Raw genomic sequence first — 26,380 nt, 5'->3', positions numbered from 1 at the left:
TCCTTCTCCCCGCTCTGTGGCCGCGGCCACCGATATCACTGCATTGCATCCTGGGAGCTGTTTGTCATCACTCCCAGGAGGCTGAAATCAGGAAGAACTCCCAGAACACTCCCTGGAATCAGGAAGAAGGACACAGCAGATTACACTGCGGCTTCAGATGCCCACATCTAAGATGGCCGCGCCCAGACAGTGTTTTTAAAAGTAAGATTTTGACTAAAATCCAATACTATACACCTTGTAATGTAAGTATGAGAATAGCGGTTCTGTAAAGGGCGGTGGATTAGTATTATAGAGGTATTTTTAGTTAAAAAAGGTATTTGAGGCCGGAACTCCGCTTTAAGCTTTAAGAAAAATATAAAGACTCAGTGAGGAAAGCAATAGAGTAACATTGCATTGAAAGAGCACATAAGTAGGACAAAAGTGACCCCCCTCTACTGAAATGAGAGGATAACCTAGTTTATGTTGATGTGGGATTGTCCTCTCATCACCTACAGTCAAAATGGGAAGAACTACTAGTAAAATGCTGTGATTGTTAGGAAGAAAAAGGGGGAGGGTAGTAAATTTCAGGGGTAGGTAGGGAGAGATACACTAACTATATCCCTGTGACACCATGAAAAGCCCATCACACCCAGTCTGACACCGTGTCTGACACCATGTCTGACGCAATCTCTCAAGTATGGACACAGACAGCAATAGAAATCAACCCTTCTCTACTACATCCCAAATAAACTGGTTTAAAGGCCAGCACCAGCCAAAACTAAACTCCACGCTACACCTCCCTGATAGTTTAGTCAGAGCGGAACATATCCCATCCATCTGTAGAGGGGAGGCTATAGAACGGCGTGCTGAGCACGGTCATAAAAGACAAATACACAACCCAGGCCAAGGAAAAGAACAGCTCAGCATGACCGGACACTGCTTAGTACTCGCTGTTTATCCAAACATTTCCTTTATTTATCCAGTGTGCTGAATCGTTACACCACGGGTACATTTGAGAAGAAAAACAACCTTATCGGTTATCTTTTACCAGGTACACATTATTAACTAAAGTAATCCTAATCAGCAAACACCAACAAGTGGTGGTCCAAGACTGTTCACTAGAGAGCTTTAGACTCCATGTACACGGGACGCTGGAAATGGTCGTTTAGGAGCAGTTGGGCGTTTTTTTCAGAAGCCCCTGAACCCATCTACATTTTATCTTATCTGTCCATGTACACCAGGTCGTTTACAGTCATTTGCAGGCAGTTGCGTTCAGGGACTTTTTTTAGAACGCAATTATTTGCGTTCGAACGTGTGTTTCCCGGCGTTTCAAATGCACAAACGCGTCCGAACGCATCTAAACGCGTCCGAACGCGATGACCCGTTTTTCCAGTTTTTCCATTTTAAAGGGGAATAATTTTTTTGACCTCTAGGAACGCTTCTAAACGCAAACGCCCCCAAACGCCGCTAAACGCGAGTACAAACGCGACCGAACGGACGTTTCAAACGTCCTAAAAATTCCAGCATTCAAAGGGACTTTTAACAACGTCCCGTGTACATGGAGCCTTAGGCCCCTTTCACACATACGCTCCGATCAGATCTGCCTGTCAGTTTCTTAGGCGGATCTGATCGGATGCCCCATGCATCCCTATGGGGCAGCAGATGTCAGCGGAGACATGTTCACTGACACCCGCTGCCATCCGATCCGATCCTGTCCATCAAATCCGGACGGATAGAAACCCTATTTTCCATCCGTCTGGCAGATCGGATGAGAACAGACAGGTGGTCCATTCTCATCCAAATCCCCCATGGGGATCCGACAGCTCCGTCTCTGCACACAGAGCGGAGACGGAGCGGTCATCCGCCAGCTCAGCGGGGATCGGCGGATCGATGCCCCGCTGAGCAGAAGGGAGTCCGTTGGCGGAACAGACTGGTGTGAAAGGACCCTTAAGATGGTCATACACAAAGATTCATGTAGAGCTATAGGAGAGAATTCACTCAATTCCCCAATACACGCTTATCAGCATAGATGGACGGATCTGTAGTGCCAACCATTGTATTCTGCCAGCAGGCACCCACGGCCGTCAGAATACCCAGTGCCTGCTGGATACAGGTGTTTGGCTGAGAATTTTCCACCCGGCTCCCTTCACAAAGTTTATTGAACAATCGACAATTAAGGTTGGTGGCGTCAATATGGTAATTCAGGAAACTAAATTCAAAATTTGATCTATTAACCAGTTCTGGACTGGAAGGATTTGCCCTCTTAATGACCAGGCCTTTTCTTGCAATTCGGTATGGAATTACGTTAACGGAAAACTGCGCGGTCGTGCAACGCTGTACCGAAATAAAATTGATATCCTTTTTTTCCCCACAAATAGAGCTTTCTTTTTGGCGGTATTTGATCACCTCTGCAATTTTTACTTTTTGCACTATAAACGAAAAAGGGGGAAATGGGGAAAGATTTATGTAATTTTTATTTATTTATTTTTACTAGTAATGGCGGTGATCTGCGATTTTTAGTGGGATTGCAGCGGACAGATCGGACCCCTGACTGACATTTTTTGACACTTTTGGGGGGACCAGTGACATTACTACAGTAATCAGTGCTAAAAATATGCAGTTACTGTAATAATGACACTGGCATGTAAGGGGTTAACCTAGGGATGATCAAAGCGTTAAGTGTGAGCCTAGGGGAGTGTTTACTAACTGTATGGGGGATGGGCTTGTGAAATGCCCACAGAGACCTGTAATCCTATATAGGAGGATCACAGGCACTCTGTGATCATTTCAGAGAGAAGGACGGTCAGCTGTGTTTACAACAGCCGACCGTTGTCCTCTCTCAGCAGGGAGTGATCGCAGGTGCCTGGCGACAATTGCGGCCACTAGTCCCATGCATCGGCATCCCCGCTGCCTAGTGAGGGCCGGCGCGTACTTGCCCCCCAGCACCAAGCACGCAATCAATGTAGAGCTGAGTCGTTTCGCGCAGCTAAGCCAACCTGCCACAAAAAAACTGAGGTGGGCGGTCGGCAAGTGGTTAATGCCCAGTTTTAGAACTTGGTGGGGGCGAGAGCGCGCCCGTCCTAGTTGGGCGCTCATCCTATTGGGGCAGGAGCGTGCAAGCAACGCGTGCTCGCCCCCCCCCCAGCACCACGCGACCGCCATAGAGCTACGTCGTTTCGCGCAGCCGAGCCAGCCACAGTAAAACTGTGGCGGGCGGTTGGCAAGAGGGTAAAGGCCAGTTTTAGAACTTAGGGCCTTAGGCAGTGTAAAATGACCAAAAACTGTTCACTCATTTATTTTCATCATCTTCACAAGAAAAATCTATTTTGATTAGATGCCAAGATCAGCAGCTTTCTTCTATTCATGTATCCTGGAAAATCAGTAAATAGGTGTCACCTCACAACAAAGATTCAATTATTTTGATAAACAATGTGTTTGGAGCCGGAGGCCCCTAAAGACATTCATGTCAATGGTGAGAATACCCAATAATCTGGGACAGCAAAGGACTAAAAATGGATGTAGCCTGAAATGTGTCTAGAAAATGCTCTGTTGGATTCACAGGACTACACAGCAGGGATTACTGTAACAGAAGATTTGGAAAGACAGTATGAGAATTCTAACTGAGCAGTGTCCTAACCCAGGGGTTCTCAGTCTTTTAAAGAGTTAGGGACATTTAAAGTCTCATTATTATTTTTAAAGAAAAAAAAATAACAGATTTAAACATATCTGCTCTGTGCAGTTGGTTTTGCACAGAGCAGCCTGGATCCTCCTCTTTTCGGGTCCGTCTTCGGTGCTCCTGGCCCCTCCCTCTTGTTGAGTGCCCCCACAGCAAGCAGCTTGCTATGGGGGCACCCCAACGGAGCCACAGCTCCGTGTGTCCATTCAGACACGGAGCTGCGGTTCCCCCCCAATCTCTCCCGATTGACAGCAGCATGGCTGTGCTGTTTTTCAGCCAATCAGAAAGGAGAGTCCCGGATGGCAGGGGCACTTGTGGACAGCGCTGGATAGAAATTTTCATTTCATATTCATTTCATATTCCTGATATGTGCCTGCTATACCATTTTCTTGTGCGAAAAAGTATCCATTTCTCTTTGTTGGATCTTGGCTTTCCTAAATAAAACTGACCACACTCAGCATGAGCGCACAGCATGGTCAATTATCTAGTGGTGCTGGGAACTCTTTACGCTTGTGTTGACTACCGACCCCAACCCTGCCCCCTCCGCAGAGCCAATAACTAAGAAGACCAGTGTTCGGCTGTTTCTCCACCCTCACCTCTCTATGCAGCTGAGAACAGAGGGGAAATAGGGGAAAAATAAAAGGCTTTTATAATGTTTTTTAGATCTATACAGAAATGTTTTACCTTTCGTTCTGATTTGAAGTATGGATCATTTTACAAGGGGAGGGTTTACACATACTTTAAAAGAAAAATGGAAGATGCCATTGATTACTACCTTCTAAAAACGTATCTGGCTTCAATATGTTCAGAGTCGACAATCCCAAGCAAGTATGTACACGGTTAAAAAAAAAAAAAAAAAAACGCATCAGATCTCAATGGGGAGAAAGCTCATGCTGGATATCTATACTGGTATGGACTGGGTAATGTGTTAGGAAGGAAAGGATGCCACATCATTTGATGGAAATGAAAATGATCAACTTACAGAAGGCTGAATTCAAAGACACCCTAAAAATCAAAGTGAAAAAATTATGCAGCAGGCTAATTCATTTTGCTGAAATTTTATTGCAGCAACTCAAAATGATATTTAGTAGTTTGTATGGCCCCCACGTGCTTGTATGCATGCGTGACAATGTGGGGGCATGCTCCTAATGAGACAACGAATGGTGTCCTGGGGTATTTTACCCCCAGATTTGGAACAAGGCATCACTGAGCTCCTGAACAGACTGAGGTGCTAATTGGTGGCGTTGGATGGACCTAAAACACAATGTCCCAGAGGTGTTCTATTGGATTTAGGTCAGGCGAGCGTGGGGGCCATTCGATGGTATCAATTTCTTCATCCTCCAGAAACTAGCTGCATACTCTCGCCACATGAGGCCGGGCATGGTCGTGCACCAGGAGGATCCCAGGACCCACTGCACCAGCATAGGGTCTGACAATAAGTCCAAGGGTTTCATCCCAATACCCAACGGCAGTCAGGGTGCCATTGTCTAGCCTGTAGAGGTCTGTGCAGCCCTCTATAGATATGCCTTCCCAGACCATCACCGACCCACCATCAAACCAGTCATGCTGAACGATGTTACAAGCAGCATAACGTTCTCCACAGCTTCTTCAGACCCTTTCACATCTATCATAGGCAGGTCCAGTGACGGTCCTGCCTATTTTGGTGTTCAATGGCAAATGCCAATCAAGCTCCACGGTGTCGGGCAATGAGCACAGGGCCTACTAGAGGACGTCGGACCTTCAGGCCACCCTTAGTAAGTCTGATTCTGATTGTTTGGTTTAGAGACATTCACACCAGTGGCCTGCTGGAGGTCATTTTGTAGAACTCTGGCAGTGCTCATACTGTTCTTTTTGCAGAAAAGAGCAGATACCGGTTCTGCTGATGGGTTAAGGACCTTCTACAGCCCTGTCCAGTTCTCTAGAATATCTGCCTGTCTCCTGGAATCTCAACCATGCTCTTGAGACTGCGCTGGGAGACACAGAAAACCTTCGGGCAATGGCACCTATTGATGTGCCATCCTGGAGGAGCGCCTGTGCAACCTCTATAGGGTCCAGGTATCGCCTCATGCTACCAGTAGTGACACGGACCCTAGTCCAATGCAAAACTAGTGAAAAAAACATTCAGAAAAATTCATAGGAAAAAAATAAAGTCAGTGGCCTCCACTTGTAAAAATGTTCCAGGTTTGGAGGTTGTCTCATTGTAGCCCATGCAGTGCACCTGTTTATTTCATATACACCAAAGCAGCTGAAACTGATTACCACCCCTCTGCTACAAACTGACCAGATCAGAGCAATATCCCAGGAGTTTACTTGACTTGATGCTAAACTCTAAAAAAATTAAAGGAACACTTTTTAATCAAAGTAAAACCAGAACTTCTGATCTCAAATGTCAGACAACATTGAGTTTGCATAAAGGCCATGCAACTAGCATTTTCAAAAGAAGAGATGCACAGTGATAGCCTCGATATTCTGCCAATACAGATTTCCTGTCAGTCAATTTATTTGTCTGCAAGATATGTCAATATATAGCTATGGAAAATGTGTTCAGAAAAGACATGCAAACCCTGTATGATACCCTCTAGGTGAATATGAGAATGTGGCTGACATTTTAATATAGTATACGTTTTATGCATTTAAGTATATGAAGGAAGCTCTAAGTTGACCCAGATGTCAAAGGCCACTTTTCACAGGGCAGATTTGAAAATTAAGGTAGGAGTTGATTGGTTGCTTTGAAACCGTGTTCCCTAATAGCACATTGATAAAGAGGATTACAACATCACATTTCACAGGTGGTCTGGCATTTTAGAGTGAGATACATCACAGTAACATTTATTATTACTTTTACCAAACTATTCATGTGAGCACACTCTGTTCTCCCATTACACCAAATCAAAACTAGTCTTGTAGGCGTTGTTGCAATAGTCGCACATTGTAGGTTATATTCAGAGTCATATAATGGGAACAGGATAGACAAGTAGAAGGATCCAGTTTCTTCTTCTAGCTTCCAGGAATCCACATTCTTCATCTGGTCTTTATTGTATCCATCACACACCTTTTATTGTGAAATGTCCTGCTTTAAAGACATCCCAGAGTCCTTCTTGCTTCTTAATCCAGGTGGTGTATAAAAGGTTTGCATCTCAGTAACCCTATATAACAATCATATTAGGGGAACCTGAAGAACCAACCATCAGCAACATACCCAGCTACGGCCATTACATATTTCTGGTAGTCACGATACCAGACTGTGACCACTATTTGTTAATGACAGGTCTGTCAAAAGTTAAATGTTGCTGTTCAATAAATAGAATTAAAAAAAAATAAATGTTGCTGTATATTGTAAGTCACTACAAGCAATAAATATGATCCAGTGGTCTCCAAACTGTGGCCCTTTGCTTGCCTTTATCAGGCCCTTCGGACACTATTCCTCCCATTGATACAAAGCACTACTCCTTCTACACCAACATGGGCCATAATTACTGTCACAATACCAGCAATAGGGTACTATTCCTACCACTGACCCCCAACAATGGGGCCCTATTCTTCCCACTGACATCAATGATGGGGCATTATTTCTTCCTCCGATACCAGAATTGGGTATACCTCCCACTGACACCAACTGCAGGGCCCTCTATTCTTCCCACTGAAACAATGATGGGGCACTATTCCTCCCCCTGATACAAACAATGGGGTAATATTCCTCCCCCTGATATAAACAATGGAGCAATATTCCTCCCCCTGATATAAACAATGGAGCAATATTCCTCCCCCTGATACCAACAATGGAGCAATATTCCTCCCCCTCATACAAACAATGGAGCAATATTCCTCCCCCTCATACATACAATGGGGCAATATTCCTCCCCCTCATACATACAATGGGGCAATATTCCTCCCCCTGATACCAACAATGGGGCAATATTCTTCCCACTGATAAAGATAAGGCATTTTTACCTCCATTGACACGGGGGCATTTTCTACTCCCACTGGCCAAAGTTTGGCCCTTCAAAGTTTGAAGGACAGTAAACTGGCTCTTTGTTCAGAAAGTTTGGAGACCCCTAGTATAGTCAATAAGCAACTAAAGATGTCTGCAATAGCAAACACTGCATCTGGACTATAGACAAATATTTATACAGCGCTATATAAAATCAAATAAAGTGACAATGTGCATCATATAAATCAATAAACTCGCTTACAGTGCAATATATATTCCTCTTAGGTGCAATATATAATGTCAATAAAGTGCATTCAAAGTAAAGTGCATAAAAGTCCCACTAAAATATAAATATAACCGTGGTTTAAAATTCAATAAAGTGCTTGATAGATGTTTCCATATAAAAGTGCAAGTGACACCACCACCGTTTAGCCACCAGATGGCCTCTCACCTCACTGAAGCATTAAACCAGCATTGAATCCTCCAAAAATGCCACGTCCTGGATCAATCTCTCACCATCCCATGGACATGATATGTGAATAAAGATAATGAGGCATCTAAGTGTACACTGCTATTATCCTTTAATTCAGGGATCTTCAAACTACGGCCCTCCAGCTGTTGCGGAACTACACGTCCCATGAGGCATTGTAAAACTCTGACATTTGCAGACATGACTAGGCATGATGGGAATTGTAGTTCCTGAACAACTGGAGGGCCATAGTTTGAAGACCCCTGCTAATTGATTCACATTCAAAGTAGAATTGCACTCACATGAATCAGCACAATGGGCTTGAACTGCATCTGGATTACAGTCAACTTTAGCCAGAAAACTGAACACCAGGACAAGAATAAAAGGACCACAATATTTTTAAATGATTTATTCACTAATATTATTACAATGCGTTTTTAAATGCAGTTGGTGTAAGTACCCAAACCTGTCCTAATACTACCATCCTGTAATCATCTGAACAACTGGTTTCAAACACAGAGAGAGTCAATTCACAATAATGTCAACCTGAAGCTGGCCACGCAGGATCGAATGTTGGCTGTTTCCTACTGAATCGCCCAAAAATGAATCCATAGGTGGCCCCCCCATCGCCACCACCTGGCTTGCCAAGCTTGGATCAGAAGTTCGCTGGCCTAAAACCTCTATACCGGTGATCACTAAATGGCGGACCGCGGGCCACATGTGGCCCGCGTCATGTTTCCATTCGGACCGCCGCGGTACCGCTATTTAGCAGCCTTTTCTTCCCCTGCCGTCGCTCTGTAATCCATTGCTCACAGAGCAGACAGCAGAAGGCAGGACAGTTCTGGATGGAGGGCGGAGCTGCCCGAGTTTCACAAGCAGGGATTGGCTGCTAGGATGAAGGGCAGTCCTAGCAACCAATCACGATCTTGCAACGCCCCCCTCCATCCAAATATGCTGTGCCTGTGCCTCCCTCCAACCTTCGATCTGTGTAGGCAAGGTAAGACAGTAAGGGAGGGGGTGAAGTCCCAGGGAGTGAGGACACTAGTTTGAAAAGCTGTAAATGAGGAATGTGTGTGCTGAGGACAGTGATGTGTGTGTGTGTGTATTTGAGGACAGCGAAGTGGAAGAGCTGTGGTGTGTGTATGTTGAGGACATTACAGTGGACGACAGAGGATTTTAATGTGGGGTGTGGGGGGAAGGTTAGGACATTCAAGTGGGGAGGCTGAGGACTGTGATGTGGTGGGCTGAGGACATCATAGTGGGGGGGGGGGGGAAGCTAAGGACATTAAAGTGGAGCCCTGAAGACTGTGATGTTCGGTGGGCCCTGAGGACATTAAATTGGGGAGGCTGAGGACTGTAATGTGGGGGGGAATGATGACTGTAATGTGGAGAGAGCGGAGGAAAATAAAGTGGGGGACTGAGGACTGTAATGTGTGTGTGTGTGGGGGGGGGGCATTAAATTGGGAAATTGGGGGAGGCTGAGGACTGTAATGTGTGTGTGTGTGCGGGGGGGGGGGGGGGATATTAATTTGGGGAGGCTGAGGACTGTAGTGTGTGTTTGTGTGTGTGTAGGGGGGGACATTAAATTGGGGGAGGCTGAGGACTGTAATGTGGGGGGGACTGATGATTGTAATGTGGAGAGAGCGGAGGGCAATAAAGTGGGGGACTGAGGACTGTAATGTGTGTGTGTGTCATTAAATTGGGGGAGGCTGAGGACTGTAATGTGGGTGGGCTAAGAAATGTAATGTGGGGGACAATAAGCAGAGTAATGTGAAAGGGGCTGAGGACAGTAATGCGGGGTAGCTCAGGATTGGATTGTGGGGGGGGGGGGGGATTGTGGGGACAGAGAACAGTAATGTGGGGGGGGGGTGATGTAAATAGGGGCAGAGGATAGTACTGTCAAGGGGGGGAGGGTCGATGACAAGGAAGTGTGAGAACATTACTGTGAAAGGAGTGGAGGGGGGTGATGTAAAGGGGAACCTGAGGACCCTCATCAAGAGGAGATCTTAATGTGAAGGCGCGGAGGGGACTGTGATGAGCAGTGGGGACTGAGGGATTCAGATCTGTGCATGTGGCGCACACATCGCAGGCTGAACTACCCACGAGAAACATAGAGAAAGAAGTCCTTGACCTTTTTTTTCCAAAATCGCACAGAACTGAAATGCTGTTTGGCACATGCGAAAAGACACCACGGGTTCCGACATGATATTCGGACCTCTGCTACAAGAAAATTTTACTGACCGGACCTCGATACATTTTAATTCAATACCCCTGCTCTATACAATAGTCTCTCTACAGCCTTCCTTCCATGCCATCTCTGTATTTTCAGCAGAATGAGAAAAGGCAGTATTTAAACTAGTGAATACCCTAGCATGCACAGGCTCAAACCCATAATGAACAGAAAAATGAAGGTAGCCTACGGAAAATAAACCAAAGGACACAACTGAACTGAATTCCGTGTGGAAGGGCACAGCTTGTAAAGGTGTCAGACAATGAACAGTTGATAAAATATTTACATCCTGACACTATAAATACCAAATTGCAATGCAAGGATAAGGATGACTGACGGTCACTTTCAAAAACAACCCAGCAACTAGGAAGCTCCCATATCTATAAACTGACAGACTCACAAAAGCGAACACTCAATGGATAATGTTCGCTTTCTTTGAAAAGTACATAACAGCTTGACATACCTCAAATTAAAGACAGAAAAAAAAACCTTTGAAGCGCCAGTTTGCCTGCAGGCATATAGGAATACTTCTTAGGATTATACACAAACTGCAACAAAATTTGTTAACACAGACTTGAAAGCAATAGTTTACATGAAGCATGTTGCAATAGACGCAAATTTGACATGGCAATTTAATCATTTTCATAGGTTTACCCAAATTGAAAAGATGTTTTCTTGAGCATGTCCACAAATCAAAGCACTTAAAACATCTACAGAAATGTCTCATTAGTGCAACATAATGCAAAATCATTACCTGGACATCCATTTTCAATATGGATTCCATAAACCCATTATTAAGCAATGTTACATAGATAATACTGTTGAGCAATTAGGCTGCATCATCTAGGGGTCTCCAAATGAGTTTACTGTCCTTCAGACCTAAGAGGGGCCAGACTGTGCCCAGTGGGAGTAAACAGTGCCTGATCTTTGGTATTAGGGGAAGAATTATTTGCTGTCAGTGGGAGGAATAGTGCCCCATTTGGTGTCAGTGGGAGGAATAGTGCCCCATTTGGTGTCAGTGGGAGGAATAGTGCCCCATTTGGTGTCAGTGGGAGGAATAGTGCCCCATTTGGTGTCAGTAGGAGGAATAGTGCCCCATTTGGTGTCAGTGGGAGGAATAGTGCCCCATTTGGTGTCAGTGGGAGGAATAGTGCCCCATTTGGTGTCAGTGGGAGGAATAGTGCCCCATTTGGTGTCAGTGGGAGGAATAGTGCCCCATTTGGTGTCAGTGGGAGGAATAGTGCCCCATTTTTGTTGTCAGTGGAAAGAATTATACCAAATCTTTGGTGTCAGTAGAAGGAATAGTGCACCATTATTTGTGTCAGTGGCAGGAATAATGCCGCATTGTTGGTGTCAGTAATAATGCCTCAAAGGCCAGCTAAGGCAAGCAAAGGGCCACATCCGGTCCCAGGGCTGCAGTTTGGAGACCACTGAACTAGATCAATCTAGTTTAGGTCCACAATGACTTTCCTAACACATGATGTGAACCCCTACCGTATGCCCTTTTGGGCCAGACTCAAAGTACTGACATAAGAGGGTCAAGCAGGGCAGCCATAATTTTAAGGTCAAGTTGTCAGTCTGCATATTCTCTCATGACTGGTTTCCCTTAAACTGACAATTTTCCAATTCAAATATTTCCAATTTTTTGCAGAAGTTTCCAATTTTGGAGTAATGCCTCGTACACACGCACCGATTGTTGGCCGTAAATTTTTGGCCAACGTCCGATCGGCCGATTGTCAGCTTGTTAGTATGATGCTTTCGACAACCGACTGCGACTTTTCGGCCGAACAAAATCTGGTGTGTATGCTATAAAATTTTTGTTGGCCGTCAACAGAACGGCTGATTGTTCGTCAGTCAGTACAGATTTCGGCAGACAAAAATCTGATGAGCAAGACTGGGCATGCTCAGAGAAGAAAAAACACACGGAAAGTTAACCAGCACATGACATCACTTCTGAAGTTGGTTGTTGTTGGCCGAAAAAATTAGTGTGCAGTCTAGAGCACATTTCAACCAACGCAACAACACTGGACAAAAGTCGGCCGATCGGTCGGCCAAAAATAGGTGCGTGTGTACGAGGCATTAGGATGGCAACAGATGGATCTTGTCCCCAATTCAATCAATATGAAATTACAGAAATGTGTGTGATATATAGACTTCAACTTTTGCACATTTTACTTAAATTTTAGGTCACTTTCATTGTGATATATCATGCCACTATTTTGCTTTACTGTATTACATTAATTGACATTATAAGTTTCAATACACATATGGGTATTCTGATCAGATTTCTGTATTTTCACATTAATTTAACATTTGATTATTTCATATATGAAATTCACACACGGTTTAAGGAATTATTAATGGCTACCTTAAGGGTAATCATTTAGTAGCGCTGTACATATTGTTATATTGTGGTTTATATTTGTCTTGTGTTGTGCTGGCTGCTTATTCGGACATTATCGCAGTATTTTCTCCCATTTTTAAAGTGAATTTAATGTAGGAAGGAAAAGTACCGGCAACAGACAAGGCTATCCAGAAACGTTGTCCTAAATAGGTAGAATACAAATTTGCTTTAAGACAAAAGAAGGCAACGTACTATATAATATGTTTTGTTCAGTATTATTCTTGATCACATCCTTATGAGCCATGTGACTGACACAAGTTAACCACAGAATTTCCCAGTAGATATGGAAAAATACAGTACAAATGGTTTGTTTTCCTGTCCAAGTCTGACTGACTGGAATCCCCACAAACACTAATGGCGCTTTTCCACTGCATGGAACCGAACGGTTTGGCTCGCTTTTGTGCTTTTCCACTGCTGGTACCGCATGGTACGGTGTAGGAACGGTTCGGTACGGTACGGCAGCGCTTTTCCACTGCATGGAACCGAACGGTTTGGCTCGCTTTTGTGCTTTTCCACTGCTGGTACCGCATGGTACGGTGTAGGAACGGTTCGGTACGGTAGCGCTTTTCCACTGCATGGAACCGAACGGTTTGGCTCGATTTTGTGCTTTTCCACTGTTGGTACCGCATGGTACGGTGTAGGAACGGTTCGGCTGCGCTTTTCCACTGCATGGAACCGAACGGTACGGCTCTCAAAAACAGTACCACCTCGATTGTGGTTCCAAGAGGTACCATACCCGGTACCATATCCCACAATCCTTTGCAAGCAGTCACTACCAGCCACTGATTGGTCAGAGAATCCCACCCACCCCGTTGTTATCCCACCCACTTAACTTTAGTACTACTTTAGTGGAAAAGCAAACCATACTGTACCAAACCGTTCCAACACCGTACCATGCGGTACCAGCAGTGGAAAAGCAAACCGGGCCAAGCAGGGCCGAGTAGAGCCGAGCCGGTACTTGCAGTGGAAAAGTGCCATAAGCGCACAGAATCAGAGCTGATCTATTTCAGTAAAAACTTTCCTGGGTACTGGTAGTCAAAGCCTTTCCAATCTCTGTAGGGTAAATCAGAGCTTCAACCTGCAGTAGCTGCTCTGTGTATTGTAAGAGGACACTGATCAGATCCAGTTCTCCAAATTGCTGGCTGCATGCATCAGCTGAGGCGATATACACAGAAAACAGAACTGAAAGTGTTATCGGTTGTATGAATTGTCACATAACTCAAGATTATCCTATGAATTCCAACATTTATTCCATCAAGAAAATGGATACATGCAACACACCAAGTTTTAGAACACTTTGATATATATTCAGTTTTGCTGTTGTGCATACGGTTTATTTTCCCTTATGCTATGCTTTTCGTTATATTAATCTGAAACTCCAGTAGTAACTGGGGAGAGAAGGGTTTAGTGGTGTATGTGGTTGACATATTGGAATTTGAATAACGGAACTCAGTGAGTCAGGGATCACAATCTCAGCCTGCTGCTGTAGTAACTGCTAAGTATGCCATTTACACCAGTGATGGTCAGGAATCAGAAGACTGCACTCCTCAATTTTCAAATATCTAGTTAGGGAGATAGCAAGAAAAACCCAAAATGCAAGTTAAAGATTTTACTTTTTTTTTCTCCTTTTTTTTTTTTTTTTTTTTTTTTAATAAAGATTTGTAGTGTGTGGAAGGGCTGAAAACCCTTGTGGGTGTTCTACAGTCAGAATCTTAAGAACACAATACTGTAGGCCAAGTGCAAAAAGGTACCAAACATCACAATTACTTTATTCAAATTGAAATTCATATATAGCTAGCTATTGTAGAATAGCACTACTAAACTACTAGAAAATTGTTGAACTGGAAAAGTTGTACATATAATACCCACATTATTTCCTTGCAATAAAAACAATTTCCATCTACACATCACAAGACAATCAATGGACTTTCGTGCAGCGCATTTCATGTGGATGCAGAACTAACTACAGACAAAAGATATTGAATCATAAAAAAACAAAATCAAGAACAATGGAGAAGCATAAAACTCATAGCAAACCAGACAACTCTCATTTCTAGAATATCTTCAGATATGCCATAGAGTCTTCAAAGGGGGCACAGTGGCATATCTGCATTGAAAGGGGGCACAGTGGCATATCTGCATTGAAAGGGGGCACAGTGGCATATCTACATTGAAAGGGGGCCCTGGCATATCTGCATTGAAAGGAGGCACACTGGCATATCTGCAATGAAAGGGGGCACAGTGGCATATCTGCATTGAAAGGGGGCACAGTGGCATATCTGCATTGAAAGGGGGCACAGTGGCATATCTGCATTGAAAGGGGGCACAATGGCATATCTGCATTGAAAGGGGGCACAATGGCATATCTGCATTGAAAGGGGGCACAGTGGCATATCTGCATTGAAAGGGAGCACAGTGGCATATCTGCATTGAAAGGGGGCACGCTGACAAATCTGCATTGACCACACCGTCCATCTACTCTTGGTCCAGCCCCCGGGTCCAATATATGAACCCATTGCGGCCCTCGAGTCAAAAAGTTTGCCAACCCCTGCCATAGACGCTAGACAGAAGTTCAATCATGTATGCATAGCTCATCAAGTAAACATTCGTAACAGATTTATTTCTAGATATTCAAACTCGTACTGCACAAATGTGTATGTCTGTGCTCCCAGCAGGCCTATCCAGACACCAGCCTGTTTTGGAGGAACATTCTCTATAGGTCAGAAAAATCCAGGATTGCCAGCTGACTACTAGTATCACAAGAATGCCTATAAGCATCATTAATAGGTACCTTTAGAAAATGAGATGTTATGTGCTACCAGGAAAAAAAATCCTACATGAATCCAGTTTAATCACAAAACTATTTAAAAATCTGTATTAAAACAAAGCAACGCAAGCTAGAAGTAACATATTTCAGCCCAAAATACACTGGGAACCTAGGACATGGTAAAGCGATCATAAAAACAGTGTTCCATCTGCAAATATATAGAAAAGACACACAGATAGAGGTCATGCTTTTACTTGTTATTCATATATATTTCGGAAACGTGGAAAACAATTCTGACCATAACCAAGAATACACTGATAAAGAAGAAGAGTTAATAAATAGGAGGAATATACAGTCAAACTTTTCTTCAAGAGGTTTTTCAATAATAGCCACCTGGAAAAAATGGGTTGCAGTATCATAATGACTGCAATAGCTTGGAACATTTGAAGACATTTCCAAATGTGAAAAAGGCAAAGCATTAGAAAAGCTCAGTAGTACGATACTTACTTCACTAGCCTCTTTTCGTAGCCCTTTACTGCTCCTCAACCAGCTTCTGCTTAGCTCACTCAATTCAGGAATGGGCTGAACCTTCAACCTCACTGTATCTCCAGACTGGCGGATCATCTCCACAATTTCATCTCTAGATTTATTCTCCACATTACGACCATTTATTTCCACCAATCGGTCACCAGGAACCAAGCCCAATGCAAGGTCTTTTGTACCAGCACCTGGCTCTGCAAAGTGGACAACTCTCCTATACACTTGCCCATCAGGTGCCCTGTCTAGCATAGTTGTCCTACGTAGCGAAAAGCCAAAATCTCCAGTGTTTCTTCTCTGAAGCTCCAGTTCTCTCGGTACCGGTGCCTGTGGTGGGAGCACAGAGGGCAACCTCAAATCTGCTGGAAAGGTTTTCCCCACTACTTCGGGGACTTTGACAACATTCGGACTGTTGTTTGATGGGATCACTTGCACTGAAGGCACAGAATATTTATTGATTTCTGCATCAAATGCTCTGATTTCAACCTGTGGGGAAGGAGCAGCAGATGTCTCTGAAGGGGTGGAAGTTTCAGACAGGCTTTCATCTTTGCTCTTTTGAGAGAAGGAGAATCTTTTGACCATTTGTGCCACTCCAGAAGAATTCTGTTTAGCAAGGGAACCAAACTTAGCAGCACGCTGAAGTACACTACCCTTAAAGTTGGTCTCTTCAGTCTTCAAGTCATCACTGGAGCTAGCAGTACTAAGGTGTCCAGAATCATAGAGGACACTTCCTCTATTGCTGACATTATCCGAGTCAATGTCCGTAAGGTTAAGCTCAGAACTGCTAGCTACCTTAATGGGGATAGGATTAGATATTTCCAGTTTGGTCTTTGAGTCCCGTTTAGATGAACGATTAAGGTTAAAAAATCCTCTCCTCATGCTCATCTCTTCCAGGCTCTTCAGCTCCGCGGCGGACATCCTCTCTTTCTTTTCTTTCTTTTTCTCCTTTTTGATTCCATCCTTCTCTTTATCCTTTTTCATCAAGTTGAACATGTTGGAATGTCTTTATAACGCAATGTGCGGAATCTAAAACCCTCTGGCGATCAAAATGCTCCTTCTGGTGTTTCTCCAAGACTCATAGATAAATATTTCTCTAGAATAAAAAAAAGAAGGAGAGATCACAATGAGATAAGAATGACTTCACGGATGGTTAAACAGAGGAATACTGCTGAAACTGACCCAGATGCTGCCACTAACAATAGTACAGTATTTCCATTGTGTGCCCTTTTCTGCAGAAGTCACTTACTGGAGCTAAATATCAGCACGCTCACTTATGTACGCAATTAAAGCAACTGAACTGAAACGCTCTTTAATAAAAAGCAATGGATTATTTATTTCTTCAAATACATTTTATATATTAAAAACACAATAGGAACAGTTCTTTACAGCAAGGCAAATGGGATCTTTGATGTGCCCAGAAAAATGTGTGATTTTCACTCTACTTTACGTCAGAGCTCCAAGCACACCACTGAACACAGAACTGAAACACATACAAATGGTTAAGACCCCGTTCACACTGGGGCAACCTCACTTGCCGGGGCGACCTCACAGGTCGCGATGCGCAGCTCGCACCACGACCTCGGAGCGGCCGGCACGGACTTCATATCATTGAAGTCAATGCAGGACGCTCCAGGTCGCCCCAAAGAAGCTCCGGACCCTTTTTCTAAGTCGGAGCGACTTGTGTCGCTTCTATTAGAACGGGTCCACAGCTACTCTATGGCAGGCGACCTACGGCGACCTGTCAGGCGACCAGGTCGCCTGACAGGTCGTCCCAGTGTGAACGGAGTCTTAACCTGCTAAACAATTTGTAACTATTTTCAAGTGCTCTTGTGATGCACACACACCTGCCAGGCAATATATAAACAGAGAGTAACAATGCAATTCAGTCCTAGTGGCTGAAACAGATTATCATAGCACCAATGTGGTATGCAATAGAGTCTGATTGGTTCACAGCGCTGACACTAGGCACTCTTAATCCGATTTCTTGGGGATGGATATATAGTTATTGAACACGTCACCATTTTTCTAGGTATATACATTTCTAAAGTTGCTACTGACATGAAAGTTTCACCACATGTCAGTAACAACCTATGCATTTCAGAAACCAAAACGTTTCATGCATAATAAAATAGAATGACACAGTGAAAAAGTATTGAACACATGAAGAAAGTGAGGTGCAAGAAGGCATGAAAAGTCAAGACACCAGCTGAAATCTATCAGTAATTAGAAAGCAATCCCGCCCCTTGTCAGTGCAAATTAATATCAGCTGGTTCAGTCTCAACTGATCTCATGACTGGTAAAAGAAAAGACCTTCGCAACCTTATTTGTCTAAACCTATGAATGTTCCAGTGAGCACAGTTGGGGCCATAATCCAGAAGTGGAAAGAACATCATTTCACTGTAAACTGATGATGACCAGGTGCTCATTGAAAGATTTCTGACCGAGGAGTGAAAAAAAATATCAGAAGAGTTTTCCAAGAGCCAGGGACCACTTATGGAGAGCTTCAGAAAGAACTGGAATTAGCAGGTACAATCGTTTCAAAGAAAATAATAAGTAATGCACTCAACTGCCATGGCCTGTATGCATGCTCACCCCGCAAGACTCCATTGATGAAGAAAAAGCACAACATTCGGACAAGTCTGTGAAATACTGGGATAATATAGTCTGGTCAGATGAAACCAAAACTGAACTCTTTGGATGCCATAATAGACACCATCTTTGGAGGTCAAATGGCACTACACATCACCCCAAAAACACCCCCATACCAACATGAAGTTTGAAGGTGACAACATTATGGTGTGGGGCTGTTTTTCAGCATACGACACTGGCAAATGTCATATAATTGACGGAAGGATGAATGGAAAATGTACCAAGACATTCTTGATCAAAATCTGCCACCATCTGCCAGGATGAGGAGGATGAAACGAGGGTGAACATTTCAGCAAGACAATGATCCCACTACGTCAAGGAGACTCTCAATTGGTTTCAAAGAAAGAAAATAAAGCTGCTAGAATGGCCTAGACAATAACCTGACTTGAATCCAACAGAAAATCTATGAAAAGAACTAAAAGATCAGAGTTCATAGATGAGACCTACGGAGCATTCAAGGTTTGAGTGGAAGAATGGGCCAAAATCACACATGAGCAATGCATGCGACTAGTGCCTTGAAGCGGTCATTACCAACTAAGGATTTTGTACGAAGTATTATGTTTCAGTTAGCGTGTTCAATATTTTTTCCCTGTGTCATTCCATTTTATTACACATAACCTAATTTATGAATGTATTAGTTTTGGTTTCTTTGTATGTATGGATTGTTACGGACATATGGTGAAAATGTCATGTCAATAGAACCTTTAGAAATATATTTGCTTAGAAAAATGGTGACATGTTAAATACACACACATACATACATACACACACACACACACACACACACATACACACATAGTATCTCACAAAAGTGAGTACACCCAGTGGTGGGATTCAGCCGGTTCTCACCGGTTCCACCGAACCTGTTACTAACATTTTACAAGTTCGTGGAACCGGTGGAAGCCGAGAGCAGCGGCAGAGACGGCTCTTTAAATAGGCAGTTGCTAATTAAAGAGCTGTCTCTGGGGGTGGACAGCAAAGCTTCCTGCTCACCTCTGCGCTGGCTGCTCCTTGTCTTGAGTCGCCCCCCCCTTCCTGCTCCACTAAGCAGCACAGTCTCCTCTCCTCCCCAGCCAGAGTCCCGACCTCACTCCCCCTCTCCCTCCCCCCCAGTCGGCTCCCGCGCAATTCAAGTGAATGAACTGAAGCACACAGCCAGGTGCACTAAGAGAGCCGGAGGACACAGCAGGGATGTCTGCAAGGCTAGCCCCCCTCCTCCACCCTGTCATACACAGTAACACAGGTCACCCTCGGAGCTGATTGCCCATCCATGCTGCTGCTGGAAGAAGCCCAGGTCGGTGACTGTGGATGAGTGTCCTGCAGCTTTGTAAAGGTGAGTGAGATGACCCCATCCCCCACACACCATCCCATACCCCACACTATCTCCCCTGGGGACAGGGACCCCTTCTCCCCTAGAGTCAGGGACCCCTTCTCCCCTGGAGTCAGGGACCCCTTCTCCCCTGGAGTCAGGGACCCCTTCTCCCCTGGAGTCAGGGACCCCTTCTCCCCTGGAGTCAGGGACCCCTTCTCCCCTAGAGACAGTGACACCTTCTCCCCTAGAGACAGTGACCCCTTCTCCCCTAGAGTCAGGGACCCCTTCTCCCCTAGAGTCAGGGACCCCTTCTCCCCTGGAGACAGTGACCCCTTCTCCCCTAGAGTCAGGGACCCCTTCTCCCCTGGAGACAGGGACCCCTTCTCCCCTGGAGACAGGGACCCCTTCTCCCCTAGAGTCAGGGACCCCTTCTCCCCTTGGAGGCAGGGACCCCTTCTCCCCTGGAGACAGGGACCCCTTCTCCCCTAGAGTCAGGGACCCCTTCTCCCCTAGAGTCAGGGACCCCTTCTCCCCTAGAGTCAGGGACCCCTTCTCCCCTGGAGACAGGGACCCCTTCTCCCCTTGGAGGCAGGGACCCCTTCTCCCCTTGGAGGCAGGGACCCCTTCTCCCCTTGGAGGCAGGGACCCCTTCTCCCCTTGGAGGCAGGGACCCCTTCTCCCCTGGAGGCAGGGACCCCTTCTCCCCTGGAGGCAGGGACCCCTTCTCCCCTGGAGACAGGGACCCCTTCTCCCCTTGGAGTCAGGGACCCCTTCTCCCCTTGGAGGCAGAGACCCCTTCTCCCCTGGAGTCAGGGACCCCTTCTCCCCTGGAGACAGGGACCCCTTCTCCCCTAGAGTCAGGGACCCCTTCTCCCCTGGAGTCAGGGACCCCTTCTCCCCTGGAGACAGTGACCCCTTCTCCCCTGGAGTCAGGGACCCCTTCTCCCCTGGAGACAGGGACCCCTTCTCCCCTTGGAGTCAGGGACCCCTTCTCCCCTTGGAGACAGGGACCCCTTCTCTCCCTGGAGACCTGGAGACAGGGCGCTGGACAGGGACCCCTTCTCGCCTTAAGGCTTCTCCGTGGCCATCTCCCACCAGGAGCTCCTTCCCTACAGGGGGTTCTGGGGGACCTACTGCTGCCCAACGGGGATGATGAGACCCCTGAGGTGAAACTCACACAAAGCAATTTTTTTTATCATTTTAGGCCAATTTGTTTTCTGTTAAATCTTTTTGGTTAAAAAAAAAAAAAAAAATCGCAATAAGCGTATTTTGATTGGTTTGCGCAAAATTATCATGTCTACTAACTACGGGAAAGATTTATGTCTTTTTTTTTCTTTACTAGTAATGGCGGCGATCTGCGATTTTTTTTTTTTTAGCGGGACTGCGACATTTTCGGCGAACAGATCGGACCCCTTTACTGAAAGTCGGAACTGGTTACTAAAATTTTTGAATCCCACCACTGAGTACACCCCTAACAGTTTAGTAAATATTTTATTATATCTTTTCATGTGACAACACTGAATAAATTACACTTTGCAACGCGAGTGTACAGCTTGTTTAACAGTGTACATTTGTTGTCCCCTCAAAATAACTCACACAGCCATTAATGTCTAAACCGCTGACAACAAAATTGAATACACCTCTAAGTAAAAATGTCCAAATTGGGCCCAATTAGCCATTTTCCCTCCCCGATGTCCTGCGACTCGTTAGCATTAAAAGGTCTCAGGTGTGAATGGAGAGCAGGTGTGTTAAGTTTTGGTGTTCATGCTCGCTCTTTCATAGTGGTCACTGGAAGTTCAACATGGCACCTCACGGCAAAGAACTCTCTGAGGATCTGAAAAAGAGAATTGTTGCTCTATATAGAAGATGGCCTAGGCTATAATAAGATTGCCAAGATCCGGAAACTGAGCTGCAGCGCGGTGGTCAAGACCATACAGCAGTTTAACAGACAGGTTCCACTCAGAAAAGGCCTCACCATTGTCGACCAAAGAAGTTAAGTGCACATACTCCGCATCATATTTAAAAGTTGTCTTTGAGAAATAGAGGCAAGAATGCTACTAGCATTGCTGCAGAGGTTGAAGGGGTGGGGTTGCCTTTCAGTGCTCAGACCATACAAAGCACACTGCATCAAATTGGTCTGCATTTGATGCAGTGTGCCGTGGTGCACTTGAAGGTGTGTATGGGGTCATTATGTTGGAATACTGCCCTGCGGCCCGGTCTCGGAAGGGAGGGGATCATGCTCTGCTGTTTCATTTATGGTTCCGTCAATGAACTGTAGCTCCCTAGTGCCGGCAGCACTCATGCAGCCCCAAACCATGACACTCCCACCACCATGCTTGATTGTAGGCAAGACGCACTTGTCTTTGTACGCCTCACCTGCCGCCACACATGCTTGACACCATCTGAACCAAATAAGTTTATCTTGTTCTCATCAAGCCACAGGACATGGCTCCAGTAATCCATAATGTGCATTATCTTTAGAAGAAGATTCCTTCTGGGATGACAGCCATGTAGATCAATTTGATACAGTGTACGGTGTATGGTATGAGCACTGACAGGCTGACCCACCCCACCCCTTCAACCTCTGCAGCAATGCTGGCAGCACTCATATGTCTGTTTCCCAAAGACAACCTATGGATATGATGCTGAGCAAGTGCACTTAACTTCTTTGTTCGACCATGGCAAGGCCTGTTCTGAGTGGAACCTGTCCTGTTAAACCACTGTATGGTCTTGGCCACCGTGCTGCAGCTCAGTTTTAGGGTCTTGGCAATCTTCTTATAGCCTAGGCCATCTTTACGTAGAGCAACAATTCTTTTTTTCAGACCCTCAGAGAGTTCTTTGCCATGAAATGCCATGTTTAACTTCCAGTGACCAGTATGAGAGACCTTGTAACACTAACAAGTCACATTACACCAGGGAGGGAAAATGGCTAATTGGGCCCAATTTGGACATTTTCATTTAGAGGTGTACTCACTTTTGTTGCCAGTGGTTTAGACATTAATGGCTGTGTGTCGAGTTATTTTGAGGGGACAGAAAATTTACACTGTTATACAAGCTGTACACTCACTACTTTACATTGCAGCGTGTCATGTATTCAGTGTCGTTACATGAAAAGATATAATAAAATATTTACAAAAATGTGAGGGGTGTAATCACTTTTGTGAGATACTGTGTGTGTATATATAATTATTATTATTTTTTTTTTACTTTAAAGATTTAAGTCAGTCATTTTTCGCAGCAGTACTTAAAACAAAGGGTAACTCCAATCAAACTACTAAATACACAAAACGGCTATATGTTTTGAAAGTAATAAAACCGCATACTGTCCGGCAGCGAGAATCGCTCCTTAAGCTGCTCAAAAGTCAGGAGGGACCCCTCCCGCAAAACATGCGTAAGGTGAGTCACCCCGTATACTCGCCACCTATCTGCCTGGTCCAACTTACATAATTCAGGATAAGTCTTATTGTCCCAAATCGGACTGAAATTAGTGTAGCCCATGGCTCCCTGAAGTTGTTTAGTTTTGTCCCATATTTTTTGTAATAATCTATATGTCGGGAAACGCTTGTTGGGTTTAGTAAAAAGCTGCGCCTCAAGACCTTCCGGCACCCCACGCGCACCTGCAAACCACTGCATAACCCCCAGTGCCGCCCCAGTATGCGTCCCGGACACCGCCCCCACCAGATGCTGCAACTGGGAGGACAGATAGTACAACCACGGATTGGGAAGAGCGAGGCCCCCCCCTTCGCGAGGTTTCTGTAATTGCTCCAAACGTACTCTAGCTGCCTTACCCCTCCACAGAAGGGTTCGGAATAGAGTATTAACTATGCGAAAGGTGTGCAGTGGAACTACAGCAGGAGAATTATGGAGGAAATATAATAATTGCGGCATCAATACCATCTTTATAAGGTTAACTCTACCGGCTAGTGAAAGCCAGAGTTTGTTCCAAGTCCTGATTTTATCACGGAATCTGGTGAGAAGGGGACTAATATTAAGTGAGCCATACTGGGTTGGATCCGCAGAAACCACGACTCCCAGATATTTAAACTGCTGGACCACGGGGACCGGACAGTGGGGACCCGGGGAAGGGGCAACCTGCAGAAGGGCCGATTTGGACCAGTTTATAGTGAGTCCGGAAAACCGACCAAACTCAGTAATAACCGCCATAACAGTGCTCAGGGAAACATCAGTATCTCCCAACGTCAGGAGCATATCGTCCGCGTAGAGCAGGACTTTATCCTGATAGGGACCATAGCGGAACCCCACGATGGACTGCTGGGCCCTAATGCGCGCTGCAAGGGGCTCTATCGCTATGGCAAACAATAGGGGTGACAGCGGACACCCCTGCCTCGTCCCTCTTCCCAGAGAAAAGCATGCAGAGACCCTACCTCCCTCCCTAATGGAAGCCGTCGGTTGATAGTACAATAACTTCACCCAGGACAGGAAAATAGGGCCAAACGGCTATATGTTTTACCTTGTCGTGTACACACTACAGTCAAACATTAGAAATGTAGTTCCTAATTCTAACTTCTCATTTCAACAGGTACAGCTTCCTATGTCACCCGCTTGCAGCACTGGTTTTGGGCAGGGAGTAAACGCTCATGTAAGCATCATGTAGGTAAGATGCAGGAATGCTAAACCAGGGAATGGCAGTCCCATCAGAGTCATTTCAATAAACAGCCAAGGTGTATAAATCACAGGAATAGCTGGCCAAAATCCTTTGGCAGGTACAACAGTAAACATGAAAAACATTTTTTTTTAATCATTTTTATTGGCTTTCCCTTCCACACAGGCGGGTCCTGTTGCAGTCCACCCGCTCAGCGGGGAATCTGTCTGCTGATCCGTGTCCGCTCCGTATTTGCAGAGCAGACAGACACAGCCGACTCTTCTGTTAAGGCTGTTGGATGTAAAAGGGCCTGTCCATTTACATCTGACTGTCATCCAAGCAGATCTGCCAGATGAATAGGGAACACATCCCCATCTCTCTGTTTTTAGCATTAGAGATGAGCTCAGGCGTGTTCGAGTTGCTACGTGCCTGATCCCGCCAGGAAGTCAACACTGCACTCCACTAATCACAGGCAGTGAGACATTTCCCGATCTGTGCAGTTGCAGATTGGGAAATGTCTCACTGCCTGTGATTAGCAGAGTGCAGTGTCGGTTTCCTGGCGGGATCGGGCACGTATGAACTCGAACACGCTCAAGCTCATCCCTGTTTAGCAGATAGGATTGGATCGGATGTGGGCGGGTGCCAACAGACACATGTCCACTGACACTCGCTGCTCCATAAAGAGCAATGGATGGTTCGATCGGGTCCGCCAAAAAAACTGGAGGAAGTATCTTCCTTTTCACCAGGTTAATCCTGTCAATGAGAGAAAATGGCAGATTCCCCCATGCCTAAAAATTATTATTTCATGAGTTGCAATAATGGGAATAAGTTGAATTTACAAAAATCAGATAGCAATACCCAAATATCAAAAAGTGTCTGTCCATTTTAGGAGTAGATTTGAGTCAACTAGGGTCAGTAGGAAATATCAGGTACTTATTCTAATTTACCTGCAGTCCAGAAAAGTCTTCAAATTGGGAATAGCGCCTAAAAGCTTTTCTCAACAATGGTTCCGGATCCCTGAGTTAGAGTACAAGGTCATCTGCGTACATTGTTAATTTCTCTTCTATGGGGCCTACTTGTATCCTGAACACCTATTCAGAGAACCTCAATACTGGGGCAATGGGTTCCATCATTGCTAAAAAGGCCAGGGAGAGGGGACAACCCTTCCTCGTCCTCCACCCTATTGAAAAAGGGAGAAAAGAGCTTCCCCCATTTTATTTGATATATTGGAGATTTGTATAATACATTGATCCATCTGCGAAAAACCCGGGCCAAACCCTAGTACATCCAAAACAGAAATCGTGTAGCCCCAGTAAACAGAATTGAAAGCTTTTTTGATATCAAGGGTCACCAGTACTCTAGTATCACAGTAACTGAGGGCAGCTGTAAGTGAGTGAAAACTCTACAAAAGATAAACATCAGTTGACTTACCAGGCAAGAACTCCGTTTGATCTATGTTAACCAGGAAGGCAAGCACCTTCATCAACCTGGTGGCCAGGACATTTGCAAATATTATTAAAGTGCAGTTCAGTAACAACATAGGGCGATATGAGGAATAAAAAAGAACCTCCCTGTGGACCTTCTCAATCTAATGATGTACAGAGGTCACTGCATTGCAGGTCACATGGCTGCACACCAAAGAAACAATTCTGCGCATTTTTTCAGGAAAGGTCTACAGGCAACAGCTTGCCTGACATCAAATTGTCCATAGATCACTTACTTTAGATTTCCATCCAAAGATGGACACAGACACAATTTATCTTCTACCACTGGGAGTATTAACATTCTTTCAGTAAAAGGGGGTTTCCTAACTGGCTGCCTTT

At 45.0% G+C, this 26,380-nt stretch overlaps 1 protein-coding gene across 4 annotated transcripts in view; it reads right to left on the bottom strand.

Moving 5' to 3' along the window:
• The window catches only part of MYO18A (myosin XVIIIA), a 572,782-nt gene that overhangs the window by 468,916 nt on the left and 77,486 nt on the right, over positions 1 to 26,380 (bottom strand). For all 4 annotated transcript variants that reach the window (XM_082245147.1, XM_082245143.1, XM_082245145.1 and 1 more), the window contains exon 2: positions 15,964 to 17,086. In XM_082245147.1, coding sequence (XP_082101273.1) covers positions 15,964 to 16,986 — 1,023 coding nt within the window. In that variant the 5' untranslated portion in view covers positions 16,987 to 17,086. The remainder of the gene's footprint in view (positions 1 to 15,963; positions 17,087 to 26,380) is intronic.

The sequence above is a fragment of the Pelophylax lessonae genome (assembly GCF_965119305.1).
Source record: "Pelophylax lessonae genome assembly, chromosome: 2".
Classification (NCBI taxonomy): domain Eukaryota; kingdom Metazoa; phylum Chordata; class Amphibia; order Anura; family Ranidae; genus Pelophylax; species Pelophylax lessonae.
The sequence above is the reverse complement of the archived record's forward strand: the minus strand, read 5'-3'. Positions and strand labels throughout refer to the sequence as shown.